This window comes from Chrysemys picta, chromosome 9 (genome assembly GCF_011386835.1).
Source record: "Chrysemys picta bellii isolate R12L10 chromosome 9, ASM1138683v2, whole genome shotgun sequence".
Classification (NCBI taxonomy): Eukaryota; Metazoa; Chordata; order Testudines; family Emydidae; genus Chrysemys; species Chrysemys picta.
In genome coordinates this window covers 37,792,546-37,814,924 of record NC_088799.1, presented here as the reverse complement: position 1 = coordinate 37,814,924, position 22,379 = coordinate 37,792,546, and the positions used below count along the sequence as shown (strand labels likewise).

Here is a 22,379-nt window from a genome sequence, read left to right as displayed (position 1 = left end):
ACCCTCTCAGATGTTTAGGGAAGCTGATAGTGCAACAATTAGACCTGAAATTAAACGACTCACCTGAAATTCTGCTGTTTTGGGATTAGCTATGTGTACTGCTTTCGTTGAAGAGATGTCCACACCAAGTTTATCAGCAATATCTTCTTGGGAACACTGAGGGGAGAAAACAACAACACAGTTAAATGGTTAAAATATACAGAGAACCATGACAGAACTTGATACCAAGAACAAACAATGCAAGATCAGCAATAGCTCTGCTGCCCCTTAACATGACCCTCTGATCGGCAATACTCACTTGTAAGCACAAAAGAAAAAGTGAGGAATGAAGCCTCAGCCTTATATCTAAGTGGGCTGGCTTATTTATGCATCAATTACTAACCAAAATAATGCTAGATTAACAGGAAAAGGAAAGAGTGTGTTAGCTTTTATCATGGGTAATTCTCTATTTTTAAAATAAGGGGACAAATTCTTCCACTCTGATTTCCACTGAATAGTAACTTCCTGTGCAAGTAGTCCCAGTGGAATCAGTCCTACACTGAGCCTTCAAACAGAGAAAACAATCCCACTGGGACTACAGTACTTGCAGAATAAGGTACTACTGTGCATTGATAAGCGTTACACTATCATGGCTCCATTAGGCTCTCAAGGTATCTTTAAAAAGCTCGTTACTAAAATAGTACAAGTGACCTAATGAGCTCACTGATCATTTGTACACACTGAGTGACAGAAACTACCATTAAGGCCATGCCTACACTTACAAGTTTACAGCAGCACAGCTGTACCAATACAGCTGTACTGCTATAAGAACACTCCGGTAGCCGCGTTACGTCGACAGGAGAGAGCTCTTCCGTCAACATAATAAAACCAGCTCATCGAGCGGCGGTAGCTATGTCAGCAGGAGACTCTCCCACCAACAAGCGCTTATGCCAACAAAACTTGTGTCGCTCGGGGTGTGTTTTTTCACACCCCCTGAGCAATAAAAGTTTTGCAGACATAAATGCTAGTGTAGACATGGCCTAAGATTCACAGTCTAGATTTCCAGAATTTATAGCTCTACTAATGCATTCGGAAACTGATACATGAACACTGCATGTAATTGAGGATTTGCCAGTATTCTGCTATCCTCCCAAGTGTTCTATTTGTGTTGGCAGTGCTCCAAAAGGGGTGCTGATTGATCAAATGTGAGCAAAATTAGCAACTGACCCCTATCGGAAAGAGTGGGCTTCTGAATGGAAAAAAAAAAGTGATCTTCAATTATTGCTGACCTTAGCAGGAATTTTTTATGATCAGGTGTTTTCAGATGTCTAGCTAAACTGTTAGCTGACTATGGCATGACTGATTACACACCTGCTAAATCATACAGAACTCAATGTTACTCTTTTGAAGCTATCGTTTTGGGCTCAAACCAAAGACTGGATTACATGTGAGACTGACTAATGGACATTTCTCATCCAAAATGTAACATGAGGTTGTGGAATGGTGCAGCATGTATGACACAAACTATAGGTGTGTTTCATATCTGTGTTTTAAGAACCTGGCAGTGATGTGCCAGAGCTCAGATATCAATGCCACAGCAGAAACACAGATGTGCAACACACATGACACGATGCTGCAATTCATAAAGATCAGATAACATGTACTGCTTGGATGCATATAAATTCAGCATTTTGAGCATCCCAGTTATTTGATGTTAAGAACACTGAAGAGACATTCATTGAATTAATACATGAACAAAATCTGTGAAAGCTTTGAACACAGAAACACATATTGTACTGCCCCTATCAGGGCCGGCTCCAGGCACCAGCTTGTCAAGCAGGTGCTTGGGGCGGCCATTCCAGAGAGGGGCAGCACGTCCAGGTATTCGGCGGCAATTCGGCGGACGGTCCCTCACTCCGCCTCAGAGCGAAGGACCTCCCGCCGAATTGCTGGCACAGATTGCGACCTTTTTTTTCTTTTTTTGGCTGCTTGGGGCGGCCAAAACCCTGGAGCCGGCCCTGGCCCCTATCATTATACCACTACAGATAATTTTACTACATTGCATATTGGTATAGTGAGAAATAACTGGTAGCTATTATCCTGGATAGTCCACTGGGATTGTGGACTAGTTAGATGGGCCAAAGTTGAAAAAAATCACATCTGAACCTCCTGGAAGTCAGGAGACAGTTTGAAGCCAATTTTATAGTTTTACATTATCCCATTACATTAGGACGGGGTGGGCAAACTACGGCCTGCGGGCTGGATCCAGCCCCTCAGGGCTTTGGATCCAGCCCGCGGGATTGCCACCCCTGTGGTGCTGCGGGCCCCGCACCACTCCCAAAAGTGGCTGACACGACGTCCCTGCGGCACCGGTGTGTGTGTGTGGGGGGGGGGGGGGAGGAAGGGGCGCGAGGGCTCCGTGCACTGCCCTCGCCTACAGACACCACCCACTGCAGCTCCCATTGGCCGGGAACGGGGGACCGCAGCCAATGGGAGCTTCGGAGGAGGCACCCACAGGCAAGGGCAGCACGTAGAGCTCTCTGTCCCACCCCAGGGACGTGGTTCCGGACACTTCCGGGGGCGACGCGGGGCCAGGGCAGGCAGGCAGGGAGCCTGCTCTGGCCCCAGTGCGCGCCGCTGCCACCCCGGACCCGCTTCAGGTAAGCAGCACCGGTCTGGAGCCCGCACCCCTCCTACACCCCAACTCCCTGCCACACCTCTCCTGTACCCCAACCCCCGCCACACCTCCTGCACCCCAACCCTGTGTCCTGAGCTCCCTCCAACAATCCACACCCCTCCCTGCACCCCAACTACCTGTCCTGAGCCCCCTTCCACAATCCACACCCCTCTCTGCACCCCTGCCCTGAACCCTCCCTGCACTCCGCACCCCTACCCCCCACCCTGAGCCCTCTCATACATCCCGCATCCCTCCTCTGTCCCAATCCCTTGCCTTAAGCCCCTTCCTGCACCCTGCACTCCCTCCCACACCCCAACCCCCTGCCCCAGCCCTGCATGCAATTTCCCCACCCAGATGTGGCCCTCGAGCCAAAAAGTTTGCCCACCCCTGCATTAGGATTATGGTATTTGGTTTCAAAGGGTAAAATTTTCAAAGACACTTAAGTGCTGTAGGAGCCTAAATCCAATTAAAAGTCAGTGTCATAAGCCACTTAGAAGATTTTGAAAATATTATCCAAATATTAACTGTGAATCAGATGATAGTCTCTGAAAGGAGGATGAGTGTACTTTCAGGGTGCATGTGTGCAAGTGTGTGTATTTTTTGCACCACATACAGGGTCAGCTATTAGTTATATAAATCTCATGCATTTCTGAAAATCCTTTCTACATCTAGATCTACTCAAATCCAAAGGCACAATCTGGTACAAATTCTGTGGCCACATTAGCACGTGGGGACCTGTCATTATGTTCACCCAAGAACTTACTTAGCATACTAAACATTGTTTTAAAATCTATTCTGAAGAATTGTTGTGCATTGATAATATCTGATTTGCTAAACTAAATAGGGTCATGTACATTTAATATTTTTTTAAAACATATATTAGTCTGTATTATCAACTAATTGTCTGCACAATTCCAGTTTTCAAAACTACACTAACTGCAGTTACGGACATAACTGTGGTAAGAAGTACTCTCTGCTGTGAAACCCTGATCCCTTGCAAGGGTCTGAGTACTACTATAACAACTATAACAGTCTATATCTGCGCAGGAAGCTGGAAGTGAGACTGTTGTACGGGGACATAAAAGTACAATTAATGCATAATTTATACTTTTTAAAATGCTTTTAAAAGATCTGTAAAAAAAAATTTGCTGACTGAGGCTCTGCATACCACTATTACAGCTCAAGCAGGCATCCACAGACAAGTTACAATACCCAAGAAAGGGTTCAGAATGGAATGGCTGTGAACTCTGAACTGCAGTGTTATGTATGGGGTATCACTATTCATTTTGTTTCCACATTATTAAACTGTAACCAAATACATTTTGTTTGTTATTAAACTCTGGCAATCTTGAGAAACAGTCTGACAGTCTTCTAACTCAGTACTATTCATATTAAGTGAAACTTAAAACAGTCCATTTCAGCATCCATATTTCAAATATATGCCAGTCAGCAATTCAATTCCTCTGAGGACACGAGCTCACACAACACACATTACATTGTAATACCAAAACATTAGCAAACAAGCATGTCCCAAAACAAGATCACAACATTTGCTGCATTTACACTGCATGACACTGTAAGACTATTATGTTCTGATTTGGCTCCCTAATTGTTTCAGCATATAACCAAAAAATCCCAAAGTTAATAAAATGTACCAGTGCAAAAGTGAGTGCTTCAGTGAATCCAGCAGCTGCCAAGTCCTGTCTCAGAAGTTCTGTGAGCTTATTGAGAGGAAACTAAAAGAAAACAAGACAGTTTTCATCTTCAATCTGAAAATATTTATGATGCTTTTCCTGGATAATTCTGCATGTTACATTACAAAGAATATTGCTAGTAAGGTTGCTTGCATGCTTTAAAAAACAACAACAACTACAACAAAAAGCATCAATCTCCCAATTAAAGATTTAATATCAGGTCCACGCTTAAACCCAGTCTTTTTTCCAAGCACCAACCACCACTGGTCTTGGCTCTACTCAGTTCAGTTGGGCATATGTTTTGTATCCAATCCAATTTGCCTCACAGCAAAGCATGTCCAAATATTGTTTAATTCTTTGGCTCTGTTTTTCTCAAAACCCTTCTGGCATACACTAATCATTTACTGACAATATAGAGGATTTATTTATGGGGACACTCTTACTTGATTGGCTATGGTGTATGTTTTTGGAATAGTCATCTGAATGTTGTTATAACCATAAGCTATTGCTGCATCTTCTATGATATCACATGCATGGATAATGTCCGCTCTGGTAGGAGGGATTTCAATTTCTATACTGTTCCCATTCCCTGTGACATGTGACTTCAAACACATCCTGGTCAGCAGCTTTGCAAGACTTGATGGTGTTTCACTAAAACAAGACAACAGAGTCAGTATTTGGGGACTTTTACATCACATTGATTAGCTTTTAAATAAGATACTACCTTTAATTTGCACAATGCCTTCCATGCTAAAGAATCTCAAAGTATTTTTAAACTGTATACATATCTATCACCTATCAGTGCCACCTCTGAGATAAAACATGACAATTCTCTAGCAAGCAAGACTACACAATAATTATAGGAGGGAATGAAGAATCACTCACTTAGTTGAAGGGCATCTTTAGGTAGCTGATATAATTACTCAAGTTAGCATATCAGTTTTTAGTGCATTCTAAAATTCAACTGAACACACAATATATAAGTTATAAAAATATCACAATAACCGGTGTATTTTACCACAGCTCATTAATTTCAATTAAATTAATAAAAGATAGGTTTGCATAACATACCTGATTCCAATTTTCTTGTTTATTAAATCAGGTTTCACTTTTTCTCTTCGGTAGGCCAGTTCCTACAAGGGGGAAAAAAGGTTTACGCAGAATATTACACAGAAAGTTACATTTGTGTCTACTAAGATCCATCTTTCTAATCCAACTTCTTCTGACAGCACTGACAGCCACAGAAGAGAAGTCTGTAATGCGGGGTTGGGCATAATATTGTAGAATAACCATAATATACTTTAAACAAACAACATCCTGATATGCTACAATAAAGTTACTTTTAGTTAAGATGTAAGTTTAGAAGCACCTTGAAATGTCTTTCAAGTGAACATTTGACAAAGAGAATACCACAAACAAAGCACTGACACAATTAATGGTCATGCATGGGAGCTCAGGTTCCTGGAACTGACTTTGGAATTCTGCTTCTGGGAGTAGGACAAATCAAACTACCAGGAAGGTAGCAATTCCTGACACCTTGAGCAGAGCAAAGAGATGACAGAATTCTCTCTTCCTTGTTTTACCAGATGTATAAATCAGATCAGGCATAGGCTTCTGTAAAACTCAATGCAGCTCTTGCAGCCACAGAAAGCAACAGGAAAACACACACACAAACCAAAAAACAAAACAAGACCCTGTGATAAATTTGTTAGTAAAACTGTTTAAATACAAAACAAACCCTCCTAAACAGTTGCCTCAAGAGGGAAAAGGTGAGTTAGTTCTTTTTTTGCTGTATAAAGGCCTGGAAACTTTGGGGGTTAAAGGTTTTTGTTCTGCTTTAGAAATATCTGGAATGATGTCTGGCTTTCTCCATTTTGCTAGAAGTTTGACCCAGGGATGTAGCTACTGGATCTTTAATTTGAAGGGGAGAGATTTGGAGAGGTTTCTCTCTCCTCCCCCCTCCCGTTCATTTACTGCACTGAGTCAAAATGACATCATCAAAACAAAAGATACCAATATAGCACTATAAGAAGTCTGAATCTAAATAAAAGTCACTTCCCGTCTCAATTAACCAAATTTCACTTGCTTGATATCTATGCTAAGCCTAACTAGATCACCAGTTGTCCACAGCTGCTTTCAGGAAAAACGTGGGATCATTTCCATTCTGCTTATTTTTAACAAAGCAAAAAAAGCACTAGCTATCACCCTAATCCTGCAGAGACATCCATGGGTGGGCACCCGAGCACATGCAGAGCCCCTCTGAAGTCACTGTGCAGGCATCTGCCCATGGGCAGTTCCTTGTATGATTGGAGCTTTCAAGAGCAAAAGGACCAAAAAAGCAACATTAAAGTTATTTAACTGAAAGGCATCAAAAACTTTCCAGATCTGATAAATCAAAAAAGTTAAGCCAAGGATGATATCAATTGCCCATCTGTTTATAGTGGGGGACAGCTGTGGGGGGGGGGGGAAGGGGGGGAACTTCAAGCTAAGCAATGATTGCAGGAAAAAGCAAGTTCTATGGGCTTTTGACCTAGATTACATGCCTTGATTGTAGCTATACTTACTACTGAATCAGGCATAATATATTTCAAATGAGTTCTAAGCTACAGCAGTGACCTCAAACCCATTTCAAACCTTCCCCTTCTTTTGGGATATCAGACTACTTTAGCAGTCCTACATTTTTAGCTTTGACAGAAATGGAATGTTTACAGGGAAAAGGCTAGTGGGATTGCAAGAAATGAGGACTGTGTCACTCTCTTTTACCAAACCCTCATGGGTATAGAAATCCATTTCCCCCCGTCATCTCTAGAATACTTACTGGATAGATGCAGGTTTTTCCATTATGGTAAGTTACTTCTGCTGCTTCAACACTGAGGGGGGAAAAAGTCAAAGTGTGTAAAATGTGGGATTTGACCAACAAATCTGATCTCATTGACAGTAAAGGATTATACTACTCACGTGAATTGCTTCTCACAATATTCACTAAACATTGTGACTAAGATATCGAGGACAATTTTTGCCTACAAGAATAAAGAAACACAACCACATTAAAATCTATGGGTTCTGCTATTTATTTTAAATGATGCAAAATATCATTTTCTTTGTCATGCTTCAGATGTTTAACTTAGAACAGAGTGAACACTGCTCTGTTTATTCCTTTTACAACAAAATGGAAATCTAGAATGCAAAATACAACTTTACATCTCATGGGTCACATTCAATTAAAAGAAAAAAAATCTTTGGCTTCTGTAACAAAGTCATCCCTTCAAAGACATGAAAAATGGAAGGCTTTGGATGGCACTGAAGTAGACTCAGATTTTAGCTAAATTCAGCTCCCAAAGACATGAGAGCCATTATTACAATATGGGTCTGGATCTTGCAAAGACTTACTCTAATGAGCAGTCCCACTGAAGTTAAAAGAAGAAAGAGTTTATAAGCTCTAGGACTGTGCATTATCTGTAAAAAAACAGGATCAGATCAACCTAAACTGTAAAATCTGTTTTTTGAGGAGGATATTTTGAGAAGTTAGTGTAACAAATGAGTCATAAGATTCAAATCAGTTTCTGTGAGATCTCAAAAAACCTATTTAGCCTGAGGCAGACATTTTCTTTACACATACTGAACAACATCCATTTTAATGTTCATAAGTTGTAAAGAAGTAAAAAAAAAGCACAATAAAGGTGTTTATTGTTGGGATTCCCTCCAAGACCTCTTTCCATTCAACTTCCCAAGAACTCAGTTCGATTCCAGACTTTGTCACTCAAGTAATTTTATTTATCATACAGCAATGCTAGACTGAGTTGATCAGACTCAAATGCATGGGGTGATGGATGCAGGATACATCACAGCTCCAAAGTTGCACAGAAACCCTCTCCCTTTATATACATTACACATCTCATTGTATTTATTATACATTGCATCACATGTTTTTGTCTTGGCTTGGTTACTTTGCAGCATGCATTGTCCATGGTTCGACTTCTTCTTTACCTCATCTTCACATTTCTAACTTATTTTGTCCTTGTTATCTAGTTCATAGTAAATAGTTCCATGGGTCTTCTCCCTCTTCCGAGCTGGCTCAGACATTCTGTCTTCTTAGCCTGCTGACCTATGCACTTATCTTATTTAGCACAAACACACTGTTTTCAACCTGATGATTCATTAGCTTCCCTAATTCTATCTTCCAAAAATGAGGCCTCCCTCAATGTGTTAATTATATTTATCAGCCTTGACAATGCCCTCCCAACACACAAAAATCTATTTTAACCCTTGAAGTATATGGATTAATTTTAAAAGTGTTCTTGCTTTTACAAAGCATAAGTTAGACTCTGCCAAAATTCTCAAAGGAGTGAATGTGCATCCACAAAAGTTGCTTGGACTTGCAATTACCAAAATTGGCAGGGAAAAGCTGCCTTTGGGTTGACACAATGAGAACTGTACCCCTACTAAGAAGTGTACTCATGTTTGGAAACTTGGTCTTTAATTTCATATGACTCTCTCTCTCTTTAAACAAATTAGAATAGAATTATCAAGAAGAAAGGCATCCCCAAGAAGTTTTATTGCTAAGAGGTCAAGGGGAAAATGATTCTTTGTAAAGAGAACTCTGCTAATATATAATAATCAAGGTATTTTTCACTTTTCAGAGCTGTTCAAGCACAGAACAACTATCAACAAGAAAGAGTATTTAATCTGAATTACTCTCAAATTGAACACTCAGTATCCATGCAGGAATAAATATTCCTGGCCCTGAACAAATAGAACTAGAAACATTTTTAAAAATGTAAGTTATCCCCAGAGCAGTCATAAAAATGAAGCAGGAGGAGCTGGTTAATACACTCCCCAAATGGCCCCTCAACTTTTCCTGCTCCAAAATGTATAATATATGCCAATCTACAGTATTTGTTTGCACGATGGTCCTGTTACCCCAAAAGAAAACAGCTACATGTACAACATATATGACAGCATATCAAAGACAGTAAGGCTTCATTTACCTTTGTAATATCAGTGGCTGTGCATTCAACAAACACATTTCTGGTATTTAGGCTTATTTTTGTATGGTCTCCTACAATAAAAAAAATACACGCACACATATTAAAAGATGCTAGCATAGTTCTTAGAACATCACATATTGATTCACCTTATTCATAATCCCGTGACATTGCTGCTGTCTTCCATTGGCCAGAAAGTCACTTTTCCTACTGCACCAACAGCTCTTAAATAGAAAATTTGAGTCTCCTCTCATAAATCAAGAGGTAAGAGTGAAGGCATAATAGCAGTGATACACCGTCTTGTGTGGAAAATTGGGGTCCAAAGTGAACTTGGGATACTCATTTCTGGGAGGTTGCATGGGTCTGTGGGTGCTATGAAGGCAATATCAGCCTCCAGTCAGGGAAGGCAAAATAGCAAAACAATGCCCACCTCGTGGTCATAACTAGCATTGCACTCTCAGAGGATGTGGTTTGCTCTCCTTGCTCTAGCAAGTGCCAACATCATGATTGTGGCTTATTAGGCTGCAGGGTTAGGAAAGCACCCCTGAATAAAGAGACTGAACATTTTTAAAACATCACTCAGATTGACAAATAGCCTAAGGATAGGTCTATACTTGTGGAGATGTGTAGAGTACAGAAATTGCACATGCAGCTAACATGGATATAAAGAGCAGTGTAGACAGTAAGGCATTGCTTCGATGAACCAAGCAGAGACAAGCTTGAACCTTAGCATATAGACCCTTCATGGCTCTCTACACACCAAGCAGTGCTTCCCACATGTACACTGCTATTTTTAGCAGTGTAGAGTCCCCCTGCTGGAGCCTTTCCCTGCTGCAGTGAAAGACTTCGGCAGCAGAGAAAAACTCTGGCAGTGAGGAGGCAGCGGTGAAAGGCTCAGCAGCGACCTGCTGCCACAGCCTTTCCCATTTCTCCCACCCTGCTGGAGCCTTTCACTGCCACGTGTAGCTACGCAACTGGTCTTTCACTGGGGTTTGTAGCTTCACATACCCAACATGCCTCCACAAGTGTAGGCAAGGTCTAAGTCACTACTCCGAAGAACTGAGGGCTTTTTCTCGACATGCCCTAGGTAAAGCCTAATGGGAAGCACATTGGGATACACAGGGTCTTCCCTGCTTTAAAATAAGAGAGAGAAAACAAACAGCCCATATCTAAACCAAAGACATTGGTCAATATTTACTTATCAGTCTAGTGGTCAGACACTTCTTGTGAAAATTCAATAACCTTACCCACCTTTGCCCCTCCCCCAAAACTGCCTCATGTGGAGAGAAAGGAAAGCCCACTAGTTAGAACACCAGCCTGGGACCTGGAAGACCTGGGTTCAATTCCTTGTTCTGTTATAGACTTCCTGTGTGACCTTGATCAAGTCTGTGTCTAAGTTCCCCTTCGGGGGAGGGAGGGGAGAATAGCACTGACCTACCTCTGGTGAGAGGAGAAATATGTAAAAATTTTGTGAGTGCTCAGATCCCATGGTAATGAGAGCTATATAACATGGATAGCAGAACACTGACAAGACAGGCTTCAAGAAGAAAGAATTGGTTACTGGGGTCTTGAGGGGGGGTTGTTGTTGTTTTTGGCCAATTCACTGTTTGAAGGATCCCAACTTGCAGCACAAAAGCTAAAAAAGAGCAAGTAAAATTTTGGAGCTCTCTCAGACTGATATAAAGGATTTGAAGTTTCCACAATGCAGAGAGTGCCATGGCCAAAGCACACAATTTCTCCCCAGAAAGGCTATGAATTTAATTTGTGAATATTACAGGAACAGCACCAAAACTCCAGAAAAACTGATGTCCCATGGTTAGTTATAAGTCGTGTGTGTGGCCCCATTCCTCAGAATGAGGTCATGTTAAGAAGTGAGGAGGATCGAGGAGTTACACATCAGTGTATCTTGTGATCCCTTTACCAAATTGCCTCCGTCATGCCCCCTGCACACTGAATACACTCAATTGTTCTAGGATCAGTTCAAGGCAAATATAACATCACGTTGCAATCAGACCTGGGTGGAAAACAGTTTTCCCATCCCACAAAAAGTTTTGAGATTTCAAAAATGTTCCCATTCCATATCAGGATAAACCTGAAACCTTTTGAATTTTTTTGTGATAAACCAGAGAGAAATCCACCCTACAACAGCCAGTTGCTAGGGCACTCACCTGGGATAATAGAGCAGGAATTTGAACCTGCTTCTCCCACATCCCAGGTGAGTACCCTAACCACCAGGCTACTGGCTATTCTGTTTTCTCTGCCCCTCAGCTCCAGTCCCATCCATTCATCCTTGGTCTGAGGAACCTCTCCTTACAAAAGTTTTGTTGAAACTGGTATGTACTTGCAAAAAGTTCTGTTTCAACCTGATTACATAAGAGTTACTGACTCTTGGTCTAAACTCTTATTGTGGGCATAATGAAACTACATATCTACTTTTGTCTAAGGAAATATTCTTGCCGTATCATTGATCTACTTCACTAGTCACCAGAAATGCCTTCCCCAAATCATCCATGAGTCCTCTCGTATTCAGAGGAAACACTGTTAGAAACCGTGCCAACAAAAATTCCAGCCCCCAAAATTTATTTATTTAATCAAAGCCTTCTGAACTCATTTTTTGTATACCGAATGCTCTCACAGTAATTGATTCACGGTGCTGATAATTACACTGGATTCACGCCCAGGCAAATGAATCAGCATCCCCTATTACCTACAACACAATGAGAGATACAAATTCTACCAGTTATAGATTCACCTTGAACAAAACTCTTCAGCCAAATGACCAATGAGTAATAAGCCTGTACCTGTTATGCCTATCTCATAGTTGCTCATGAAAGTTCCACCAAAGAAGTCCATCATTTAGTTTCCAGTGGCAAGGGTACCAGAAACATACATGGCATTTATAGTGAAGAATAAATGAAAAAATCGTGAACCATTTTAAGAAAAATGAAACAACCCACGTATACTCAAAAGTTTGTTGGCTACACCATCAGAAAAATAATCGTGACAAAATAATAATACGTAATCTTACCATTGATGATTGGTGGCATCGAAAGAATGACACCGTTGCTATCGTAGATAACTGGATAAAGTGGTTTGTTTTCAATTATGTGTAAATAATGCTTAAGTTGGCTGTCAGTCTGGAGAAATAAAGCACAAGTTGAATTTCACATTATCTTAATCATGAACCATCATCATATGACATAATCCCTCAACTGTAGCATTAACAGGAGTTTTGCCTGAGTAAAGGATTAGGCTAACAGATATTACTTCACTACAGAAAGTTGTTTAAAAAAGCAAGAAGCCAAGAAACAATTTTCTATTTTCTCATTTTAACACTAACTTCAAAATATTACTTCTTAATCTATGAGTAGGAGGATCACAGCCACACTATCTTACTCAAGCCAAACACTGTGATTGTTCATCGTAAAGGAACTTCCATTTCTTGTCCTAAGCACAGAGCACTAAGCATGCTAAAGTAACTGTCCCAGCTTTACAGCAATTGGTCTTAAAGGTGGCAAAAGTTGGCTGCAGAACAATAAAGAAAAGAAAATATTCTAGTCTCTTAGTACTGATGGGTTTACACTGAAATGCTCTCCAGCATCTGATCCAAATGATTTCATGTTAAAAGAGCCATGATATCGGGGGTAAGGGGGGGGGGGGTGTTTTATTTTAAATATAAACATCTGTTGCCAGAACATGAAACATATTCTACTAGACAATGCAGTTTTCTTCTGTGTATTCCTTCTAGCCTCTCTATTCCTCCTTGCTTGTTCTCTCCTTCAGTGTCCTGTCACATCAGTTTAGATAGAGCATATTGGGGCTCTCTTTACTTGCTATGAAAAACTTGTGTCTCCCATGGTGCTTTATAGAAAGACAACACTTTGAACACTTCCATATTAGAAAAGTTACTATTTAAAAACAGACTTGATATGACTTCTTCCTACTAATCATCGACCCACACATGGGGTTCTTTTAATTGTGGAGGGGAGCCAAGAATGGCATCTTGTTAAGCTTGAGCACTTTAAATAGCCACCCTCTCCTGCTACAGCCAGGCGAATATTTCAACATCTTCTGCAAATACATGATCAAATAATAAAAAAAAAAAAAACTGCATTTGCTTCAGCTGTGCGTTCACCCTTCATGTGTTCAGTTTCCTGTCAGTAAGCTCATTCCTAGAATATTCATGGGATGTTCCAGAACCATGAGCATTAAGGCAAGATGTTCATGGAAAGCAGTCTTTGTGTTGATAAATGTGACTATTTGCATCAGAAGCCTGACTCCAAGAGTTACGTTTATCCAAAAACCAATACCATGTGATTTACATGGGTAATAAAAACTGAACAGCACAGCACAATTTTGAATATCAAATACAACCAAATGCTCATGAACAATTCAAAGACCAACGGTGAAATACTCGCTCCATTAGACTCAATTGCAAAACTCCCATTGACTTCAATGGGGCCGGATTTCACCCCAAGAGCTAGTTGCAGAAATTAGGTGAGTAATGTCAAATAATATGAAAGAAACGTAAGTTGCTCAATTCAAAACAACTGTAAGGAGTCCAATGGAGAATGACTGATTGATTGAAATAATTTAGCCTATCACGCCGTATTATACATCACAACAGTAAAAAGATGTACTATTCTCAGGGTTTGTTTTTTAAAAAGGTAAAATCCAGATATGCTCTATTAGTGATAAGAATTCATCACACTGAATTAAAAAAACAAACACCCTCATTCTATTTTTATTACAATTTCTATCGCAACAAAATTTAAAACCAGTTCCACCAACATATGAGGCTGATACTTTGTTCACTATATTTTGGTGAGCACACACAGGAATTTTAAGGTACTTTTGTGACAACTGGAGGACCTTTATTTTGTTCCATGAAAACAAATGGAGCATATTAAGGTGGAACTAAAAAAAAGGCAGCTGAATACACCAGTTATAATCCTTCAAATCAAATATTTGTCGTATTTCATACAACTATCTCCAGGACTGAGATAACGGGGTATGGAGCCTTTTAGCTAGTACACCATTTCACATTTAGCTCTGTGTACATTAGACTGTGATCTCACATCAGCAGTAAACAAAAGTTACCTGTTCATATGTCTGTTTGGTGCTCTGCATAAAATGAACTTGTGGTCTAGTTCCAGTTCCTAGTGGAGAGGTGGCCACAACATAAAATTACCACCACTATTGGCAATATCTGCAGAGGTGCCAATCCCAAGTCTTGCAATCCCTCTAGAAATTGAGATTTCAGCACTGCATGTGAAGAGTTTGGAAAGGACACCTACCCTATATAGATCCATAATTTCAGAAGCAGTATACTCCTTGGACTGATTCAGGGGCTTGAATCTAATTTCTGAAGGAGGTCTAGCTGTATAAGTAAATGGACCAGAGATTGTGTCCAGGTCATGGGTACCAATCGCTACTAACGCTCTTTTCCTACAAAGGAAACAAGGCAAAACAACAATGACTTTTCTACAGGTATTTGGAGTTCATTTGAGGTCATGTCCTCTGAGGCAGTACAGTCTCAAACATGCACATAGCTAATTGTTGAAGCAGAATAGCAATTTTTACAAATGTGGAAGCACATAGAGGTAGTAGCATTCTGACTCCAGTATGCATGGTACATTGGCTTTGTAACAACACACACAACAGTCAAATGTAAATCTAATGGGACTGTGGCAGAGAGTTTACTCAAGAGGCTTCTTCCACTACTTATCTAGCAGACGTCACTCCCTTATGGCGAAATGCATTGAGAATTGCCAGTATCAAGCAAGACAAATGAAGAATGTCAAAGAGCATTGCTGAAAAATATTTATCTAAACATGAGTGTAAACATAACATCTCTTTGGAAAAGTGAACAGCAGTCCACATCAAGAATAAAATTAAATATTTCACAATAAAAAATATTAAGCCAACCTAAATGGTGATGTACCATATGCTTTATTCTCACTGGATTTAAAAACTAACCTGCAGATGTTCTGATGTAGTTTTTCTTGTAGGTCAATGAAACTATCATAGCGATCCTTGGAAAAAGTTATGTTACGAAGGACTGCAGCTACAGCATGAGGACGAACTTGGGCAGTCTACAATTTATAAGAGCGGTACAGTTACAAATGATAAAAATTTCATATATGCAGAATTTATAAAATTACATTCTCACATTGAAACAATGTGCATCTTGAACTTTTTGAAGTGCTTAACACTTGCTTATAAAGATGTATACTACAATGGAAAATGCACAAAGAGTACCCATATCCTCAAAGGAAATAGTTTACTTTTAGTTTGGTAAAGGAAAGAGGATTTTCTCTACAGAGACTACAGCTTCAGAAAACCATCAGAGATGCACAGGTATGAATTTTCCTGAAATAACATGGTTATCCTTTACGAAGTTTGTTATCCTTTATGAAATAATTTGTATAGTATTCCCATATCAGCTACAATGTAGACCACTATTTACAATGTACATCACTGAATGGAGAAAACATTTAAACTTCTATTGCATAGGAAATAAGTTGTAGCCTTAGTCTGACTAAAATTTAAAACAAACTCAGTTATTACAACAAAAAGTCCTGTGGCACCTTATAGATTAACACGAGGTCAACAACCTCTGGCACGCGGCTCGCCAGAGTAAGCACCCTGGCGGGCCGGGCCAGTTTGTTTACCTGCCGCATTGGCAGGTTTGGCCGATCGCGGCTCCCACTGGCCGCGGTTCGCCGCTCCAGGCCAATGGGGGCTACGGGAAGCGGCACGGGCCAAGGGATGTGTTGGCCGTGGCTTCCCACAGCCCCCATTGGCCTGGAGCGGCGAACCGCGGCCAGTAGGAGCCGCGATCGGCCGAACCTGCCGACGTGGCAGGTAAACAAACTGGCCCGGCCCGCCATGCGTCTGATGAAGAGGGTATTCACCCACGAAAGCTTATGCTCCAATACATCTGTTAGTCTATAAGGTGCCACAGGACTCTTTGTTGCTTTTTACAGATCCAGACTAACACGGCTCCCCTCGGATACTCAGTTATTACAGAGTATGTTTGATGGTGATGAAGCTTTCAAGATACAGACAAAGATTCAGCAAATAATTTCACCTCTTCAGTAATAATCAGCCTTTGAACGTCACTATTCGCTGGCATAATCCTTTTGTATCTAGGGGCCTTTATCCTAAAACAAAAATGGAAATAAAAAGTTTACAACTGAGGGTGAAACATTCTTCCAAAAAGAGCACAAGGAGGAAACATTAGAAAAGTGTCAATGCGCTTTATGGTGAAAATGTTATCAATTTTATTAGCATTTAAAATTCTGTAAAAACTGTTAACATATATGTAAAGTTTCCTACTAACTTAAGTATAGTTTACTATGAAATATATATGCTCAAAAAGACAACTCCACTGCAGTCAAAGATTCCTAAAAAAACCTCAGACTTAAAGAAAACAAGAACACACCTGTAGAAAACTGGTTCTGTCACAGGGAATTCGATCCTGAGCACCCTCAACTTCCACTATCTTCAAGCAGAAGTGAGGGCACTTAGCACCTTGCTGGATCAATCCCAGGTTGTCTAACCAGATCAATCATTAATGTTAATGGTAATTACTTACACAGAAAATTTCAGAGAAATCGAGAATTGAGAAAAGAGAAAATTTTGATAACATTATATATTATTTCAATAACAATATCAACAATAAATAAATAAATAAATAAATAAAATAACAATCTTAAAGACCTCCTTTAGGAAATTAGGAGAAGGAATCATCACTGTCATTCTCAGACTATGCATATCACACAGAGTTGCCTTCTACTCTGTGAAAGAGTACTGCTGTGAGCCTCCCCGGACAAAATTTGCTGGAGCGTAGAAAACATTTTGGCAATTACAGTGAAGTTATAGATCAGAGATCCCTCACAGGCCAAGCAAATAGCACTTTGCTTATAAACATTAAGCAGATGATTAATAAATGTATGAGTTTAGCCTAATCAAATACTGAAGTATAAAAACCTCACAGTGCTAGAGTACCTTTCTTTAAAGACCTGAAGCCCTCGGACCAATCCTTCCAGACAAAGAAGATCATATCGGTTAGCAGGAACATCGATTTTATAGAGAATGATATCTGATGCACCCTCTGCCTTTCCATCACCTTGTTCTTTGCTTATTATGTCCTTCTCAGATGTCTACAATTAAACGAAAACTGAGTCACTAATAATGGAGTAAATGAGCATTGAAGGTGCTTAGAAAATAGCATAATTTTAAATGTAAAAAAATAAATAGTATTAATTAACAAATGTGGTTTAAAGGGCATAATGTGGGTTTATATGTGAAATGGGTGCTTAAAGCATCAGAAACTGTACAAACTGAACTACCTAATTGTACTATCTCTCAGATTCAGAAGTCTTAATACAATAACCCAAAGGAATATTTATTATTGGAAACAAAGACTAGCCCAGGCACAAGTGGCTAGGCTAGTAGATCCCAGTACAGAATTAGGCCTTATTATTTCTTCCATTTTGGCTGTAAATCAGTATCCCATCAGTAATGTCTGAAGTCTATTCTGAAATAGAGCATACAAGAAAAGAACCTTTGAATACATATAAATAATCTGATTAGAAGATTAACAATCACTTCAGACTAAACCAGAAATTAAAAAAAACACCAATACAATATCAGATTCAGTTTGACTCTGCAAAGATGTGGGTGCCAGTACTAGAAAATTCTGATGCAGGATCAAGACCTCAACCACTACTTTTCAGTCACTATATAAAATGCCCAAAACACTAAGTTTTTGTGGAAGTTGTACAACCTTGCATAAAAAAATAAAGCCAAAGTAGAGTTTGTAAAGTATTTGCAACACAGAGCTACCAACATTAGAAGTTCTTGGTCACTACAGCAGAACAGTAGTGTCTTCTACACTACTTATGATGTTCAGAGAGAAGGCTCTTTTACTGGTGGAGGGCAGCTAAACTGCCGAAGACACAGCAGACTGGTCCCCTCTATCAAAACAGAACTGCACTCAATCCCCCACAGCCAAAGGGCTAAAGACAAATGTAAATGTGATAAATGACAACATATTACTTACAATTTCATCAAGCTCCAGACCAAACTCAAAGCAAAGTTCATCAACTTCTTCATCAGCTAGGAAGAAAGAAAAAAACATTCTGGTTTCCAATAAACAGACCTCAGCTTCTGAAGACAACTCAGAAAAAAAGTCCTGAATAGAATACTAAATGCTATTTGCAAGGAGGACTAGGGGGGAGATCATTGTGAATTTTATCTTTACTTTTATTTTAGTAACACTTTCTGCTATACGTATTGTATTTCTTAAATTCATAGCAAAAGATTTAGAACACAATATATCAGTGTTAGTATTGAGTACAATTGGTTGTACCATTAGCTTTTTTTCAGGTTAGTCTCCACACCATATAACTGTCATAAACATACAGCTACGGGTAGCATAAAATCCCTCTTTACCCTGTAAAGGGTTAATTTCTCTTTTACCTGTAAAGGGTTAAGAAGCTCAGATAACCTGGAGGGTCCCTTTTTCATTGTTCTTAAAATCCAAGGGTTTGGGTCTGTGTTCACCTTTACCAATTGGTGAGGATATTATTCTCAAGCCTCCCCAGGAAAGTAGAGAGGCTTGGGGAGATATTTGGGGAAGCTAGGGCTCAAAGTGGCCCTCCCTGAATGTTTGTTTAAATCACTTGGTGGTGGCAGCAATACTAAAGCGAGAAAAAAAATTGTGCCTTGGGAAAGTTTTTAACCTAAGCTGGTAAAAATAAGCTTAGGGGGTCTTTCATGCGGGTCCCCACATCTATACCCCAGAGTTCAAAGTGGGGAAGGAACCTTAACAATAACAGAACAGGAACACATCACATCAGCAAAAGAACAGACAAGCCCATGAGAAGCAGTGCACTAGCATCAACAATTACCTTCTCATTCAATCAGCTGGGTATAAATTAGGATGCATAACTCACCTTATGATTTATGGAGAGGTCTAGTCTGCCAGAGAAATTGGGGAAAAGGAAGGGCTGTGGGAAAAGGTAATTTGGCTAAGCTGTTTTATCTGCCAGGTTTACCTATCTTCCCTAATTTTTTAAACATGTATTTCAGAGTCCATCAACTATTACAATGAAAAAAAGAATCCAGAACTCAGGGTTCAGAAGCCAAGCAATTTAAAAACTGCTTTCCCCAATATGCTGTTTTAAAATTAGATTGTAATTTTTAAGTGTATACCTATATTTTATCAGTAAGTAGGACTCAAATAGCATGTATGTGCACACAGAACCCGAAAAATCCACCAAGCCACAGCAAGCAAGAAGTTTTCCCAATCAAATGCTATGAACGTCTGAAGAACCCAAGCTTTGATTAAAAGCGTTTTTAGCCCTTATGGCTGTGCAAACACACTTCCACATGGGCATTAAGTGTAAGTTATTGCAGTGATGTCTAAGCCTATCTACCGCCCAGGGCCGGCTCAAAAAAGCCACCCGCTGCCCACCCCAGCACGGCAGGGGAGGGCGCCGAGCCGGGCCGCGGGCCCGCAATCCCCGACCGGCCGGAGCGCCGGGGGGAGGGCAGCGAGCCCACCGCGGCTCTGCTCTCCCCGGCAGCCAGAGCGCCGGGAGGAGGGCGGCGAGTCTGCCGCGGCTCTCCACTCTCCCTGACTGGCTGGATCACCGGGGGGAGGGCGGCGAGCCCGGCCGGGGCTCTCCGCTCTCCCCGGCGGCCAGAGTGCCGGGGAGAGGGCGGAGAGCCCACGGTGGCCAGAGCGCCGGGGGGAGGGCGGCGAGCCCGCTGCAGCTCTCTGCTCTCCCCGACTGGCCGGAGCGCCACGGGGAGGGCGGCGAGCCCAGTCGCGGCCCCGCTCTCGGGCCGGAGCGCCGCGTCGCCCCCCTCCAGGCGCTGCCCCAAGCACATGCTTGGTGGACTGGTGCCTGGAGCCGGCCCTGATACCGCCAACTCCACATGGCTAGGGTTACCATACGTCCTCTTTTTCCCGGACATGTCCGGCTTTTCGGCAGTCAAACCCCCGTCCGGGGGGAACTGCCAAAAAGCCGAACATGTCCGGGAAAATGGCGGCTCTGCTCCTCCCCGACTCTTCGGCTCGGTTTAAGAGCCGGGCTGCCCGAGCGCTACCGGCTTCGGGCAGCCCCCGTGCCTCCGGACCCTGCGCCGCCGGAGCCCCGGAGGGGAAGTGCCCGGCTGGGGGCGCAGGGTCCGGAGGCATAGGGGCTGCCCAAAGCCCGAGCGCTACCGGCTTCACGGTTTGCCGGGCAGCCTCCAGACCCTGCGCCCCCAGCTGGGCGCTTCCCCTCCCGGGCTCCAGCTGTGCTGGGGAAGCGCCGGCTGGGGGCGCAGGGTCTGGGGGCTGCCCAGCAAACCGTGAAGCTGGTAGCGCTGGGGCAGCCCTTTCCCCCTGCCTGGGAGTGGGAGGGAGGAGGGGGCGGAGTTGGGGCGGGGCAGGGGCGGAGTTGGGGCGGGGCTAGGCGATGGGAAATGGGCGGGGCCAGGGCCCGTGGAGGGTCCTCTTTTTTTATTTATGAGATATGGTAACCCTGCACATGGCACATACTGCTCCTTACAGACTTCCCCAGTGAAATCGACCCAGAGTCTTGTCAGTTTCACTGCTGGCCACTATTACAGTCAGGACACTCAGATCGGATCGGCAGCATCTTGCTGCTAACTCCGAAAGCGCCGAGGAAGGGCAGAGACAGACCCTGGAGCTATCGCTCGGTGGGGGGCAACTAAGTCCCCAGGTGGCGGTGACCTAAAAGCTGGTGACAGGCCAGAGCAGCAGAGATTCCCCCTCGCTCGCCAGGCCCCACCCGCTCCTGCCCAGCCCCCGCTCCAGCTCCAGCACGGCGGCCGCCCGCACTCACTATAGCGCCTGCCCAGCGCCTGGAAGAGCAGCTCCCGCTTCACACTGACCGTCGGCATGTCAGAAGCCTGAGCTACAGCCACACTGCGCATGCGCCTCCCGCACACGCCCGGTGGAAGGACCCCGACTCCGCCAAACTAACCAGGCCCTGGGGCTGTCCTAAAGTATCGCCTGATCTTCGAGTCTCCTTCTGCTCCTGTACCAGCGCTGCTGCCCTCCCCGTCTCACGCTGCCCCGGTGGCCGGCTCGCACACGCTCTCCCCGTGCGGGACCCGCGGCGTGCGAGCGGAACGAAAGGAAGGATGTGACTGGTGTGAGATCAGGCAGAGCCACGACACTTATGGACGCAGGATGATACGTCAGCCGCGCCGGTTCGGCCGAGCCGGCTCCGGCTAGTGAACAGACAGCGCGTAGGGCCCTGGTGTAGCAGCTGCCACCCGCCCGTGCAGGGCCAGGCCCTCTCCTCGGCGATCCCGCGCGCCTTATTCAGCGGCTGCGGGCCCGGGAGGGGTGGCTCCCTCTCACCCACCCACCCACGCTCTGGCTCGGGGCCGCTGGGGGTCGTGGCTTTGGGTAGATCGAAACGTGACGCTTCCACCCCAAATGGTGGCGTGTGGGACGTTCCCCCGGGCTGGTCAGCGCCCTGGTGCGAGAAGGGGCGCGTTATAGGGGCTGGGGCACCGTAGCAGACAAAGCACTGCAGCCCCCCTGGGAATGGCATCGGGCCGCTCTTCCCATCCCTGATTGTGCCACTTGTGGGCCCGGTCTTGCAGTCCTTGCACCCGCTAAAGCGCCCTGTGACTGTGCTGGGTGCTAGTGACTTGTGGGGGAGGAGACTAAAGGCTTGTACCGGGTTGTTAAAGTGATGCTCACCCCAGTCAGAGTCAAAAGGCTGAGTTTCCAGGCATGTGAGCTGTACCTTGAACAAATATAATCCCAAAATCTGTGTGAAATTTATCTATGTAAACCACTAACCCCTGCTTCTCAGCAGACCACTTATAATGAAGGGCCTCCCCCACCCCCCTAATGAATAAAGAACAGGAGTACTTGTGGCACCTTAGAGACTAACAAATTTTAATGAATGTTACAGCTATTGTGCTAGCCTGCAACCCTGGGACTTTCTAAGTAATGATAAAGGGGGCTTGTTGAGGTAACAGCAAAGTGCAGTTTGCAGCATC

At 42.9% G+C, this 22,379-nt stretch overlaps 1 protein-coding gene across 4 annotated transcripts in view; it reads right to left on the bottom strand.

Annotated features, from left to right (window-relative positions):
• Positions 1-21,738, bottom strand: part of FARSB (phenylalanyl-tRNA synthetase subunit beta) — a 52,050-nt gene extending 30,312 nt beyond the window's left edge. Inside the window, exons 1-15 of one of the 4 annotated variants that reach the window (XM_042853581.2) lie at positions 21,203-21,310; positions 19,301-19,354; positions 18,406-18,461; positions 17,349-17,503; positions 16,429-16,501; positions 15,315-15,430; positions 14,633-14,783; positions 12,364-12,472; positions 9,339-9,409; positions 7,309-7,370; positions 7,169-7,220; positions 5,422-5,483; positions 4,794-5,001; positions 4,312-4,392; positions 64-156 (exon numbers count right to left, since the gene is read on the bottom strand). In XM_042853581.2, the coding sequence (XP_042709515.1) occupies positions 64-156; positions 4,312-4,392; positions 4,794-5,001; positions 5,422-5,483; positions 7,169-7,220; positions 7,309-7,370; positions 9,339-9,409; positions 12,364-12,472; positions 14,633-14,783; positions 15,315-15,430; positions 16,429-16,473 (1,050 nt within the window). In that variant the 5' untranslated portion in view covers positions 16,474-16,501; positions 17,349-17,503; positions 18,406-18,461; positions 19,301-19,354; positions 21,203-21,310. The other 3 variants (XM_065558035.1, XM_005282535.3, XM_065558036.1) reach the window with 3 other exon arrangements.
• Between the last annotated feature and the right edge of the window lie 641 nt (positions 21,739-22,379).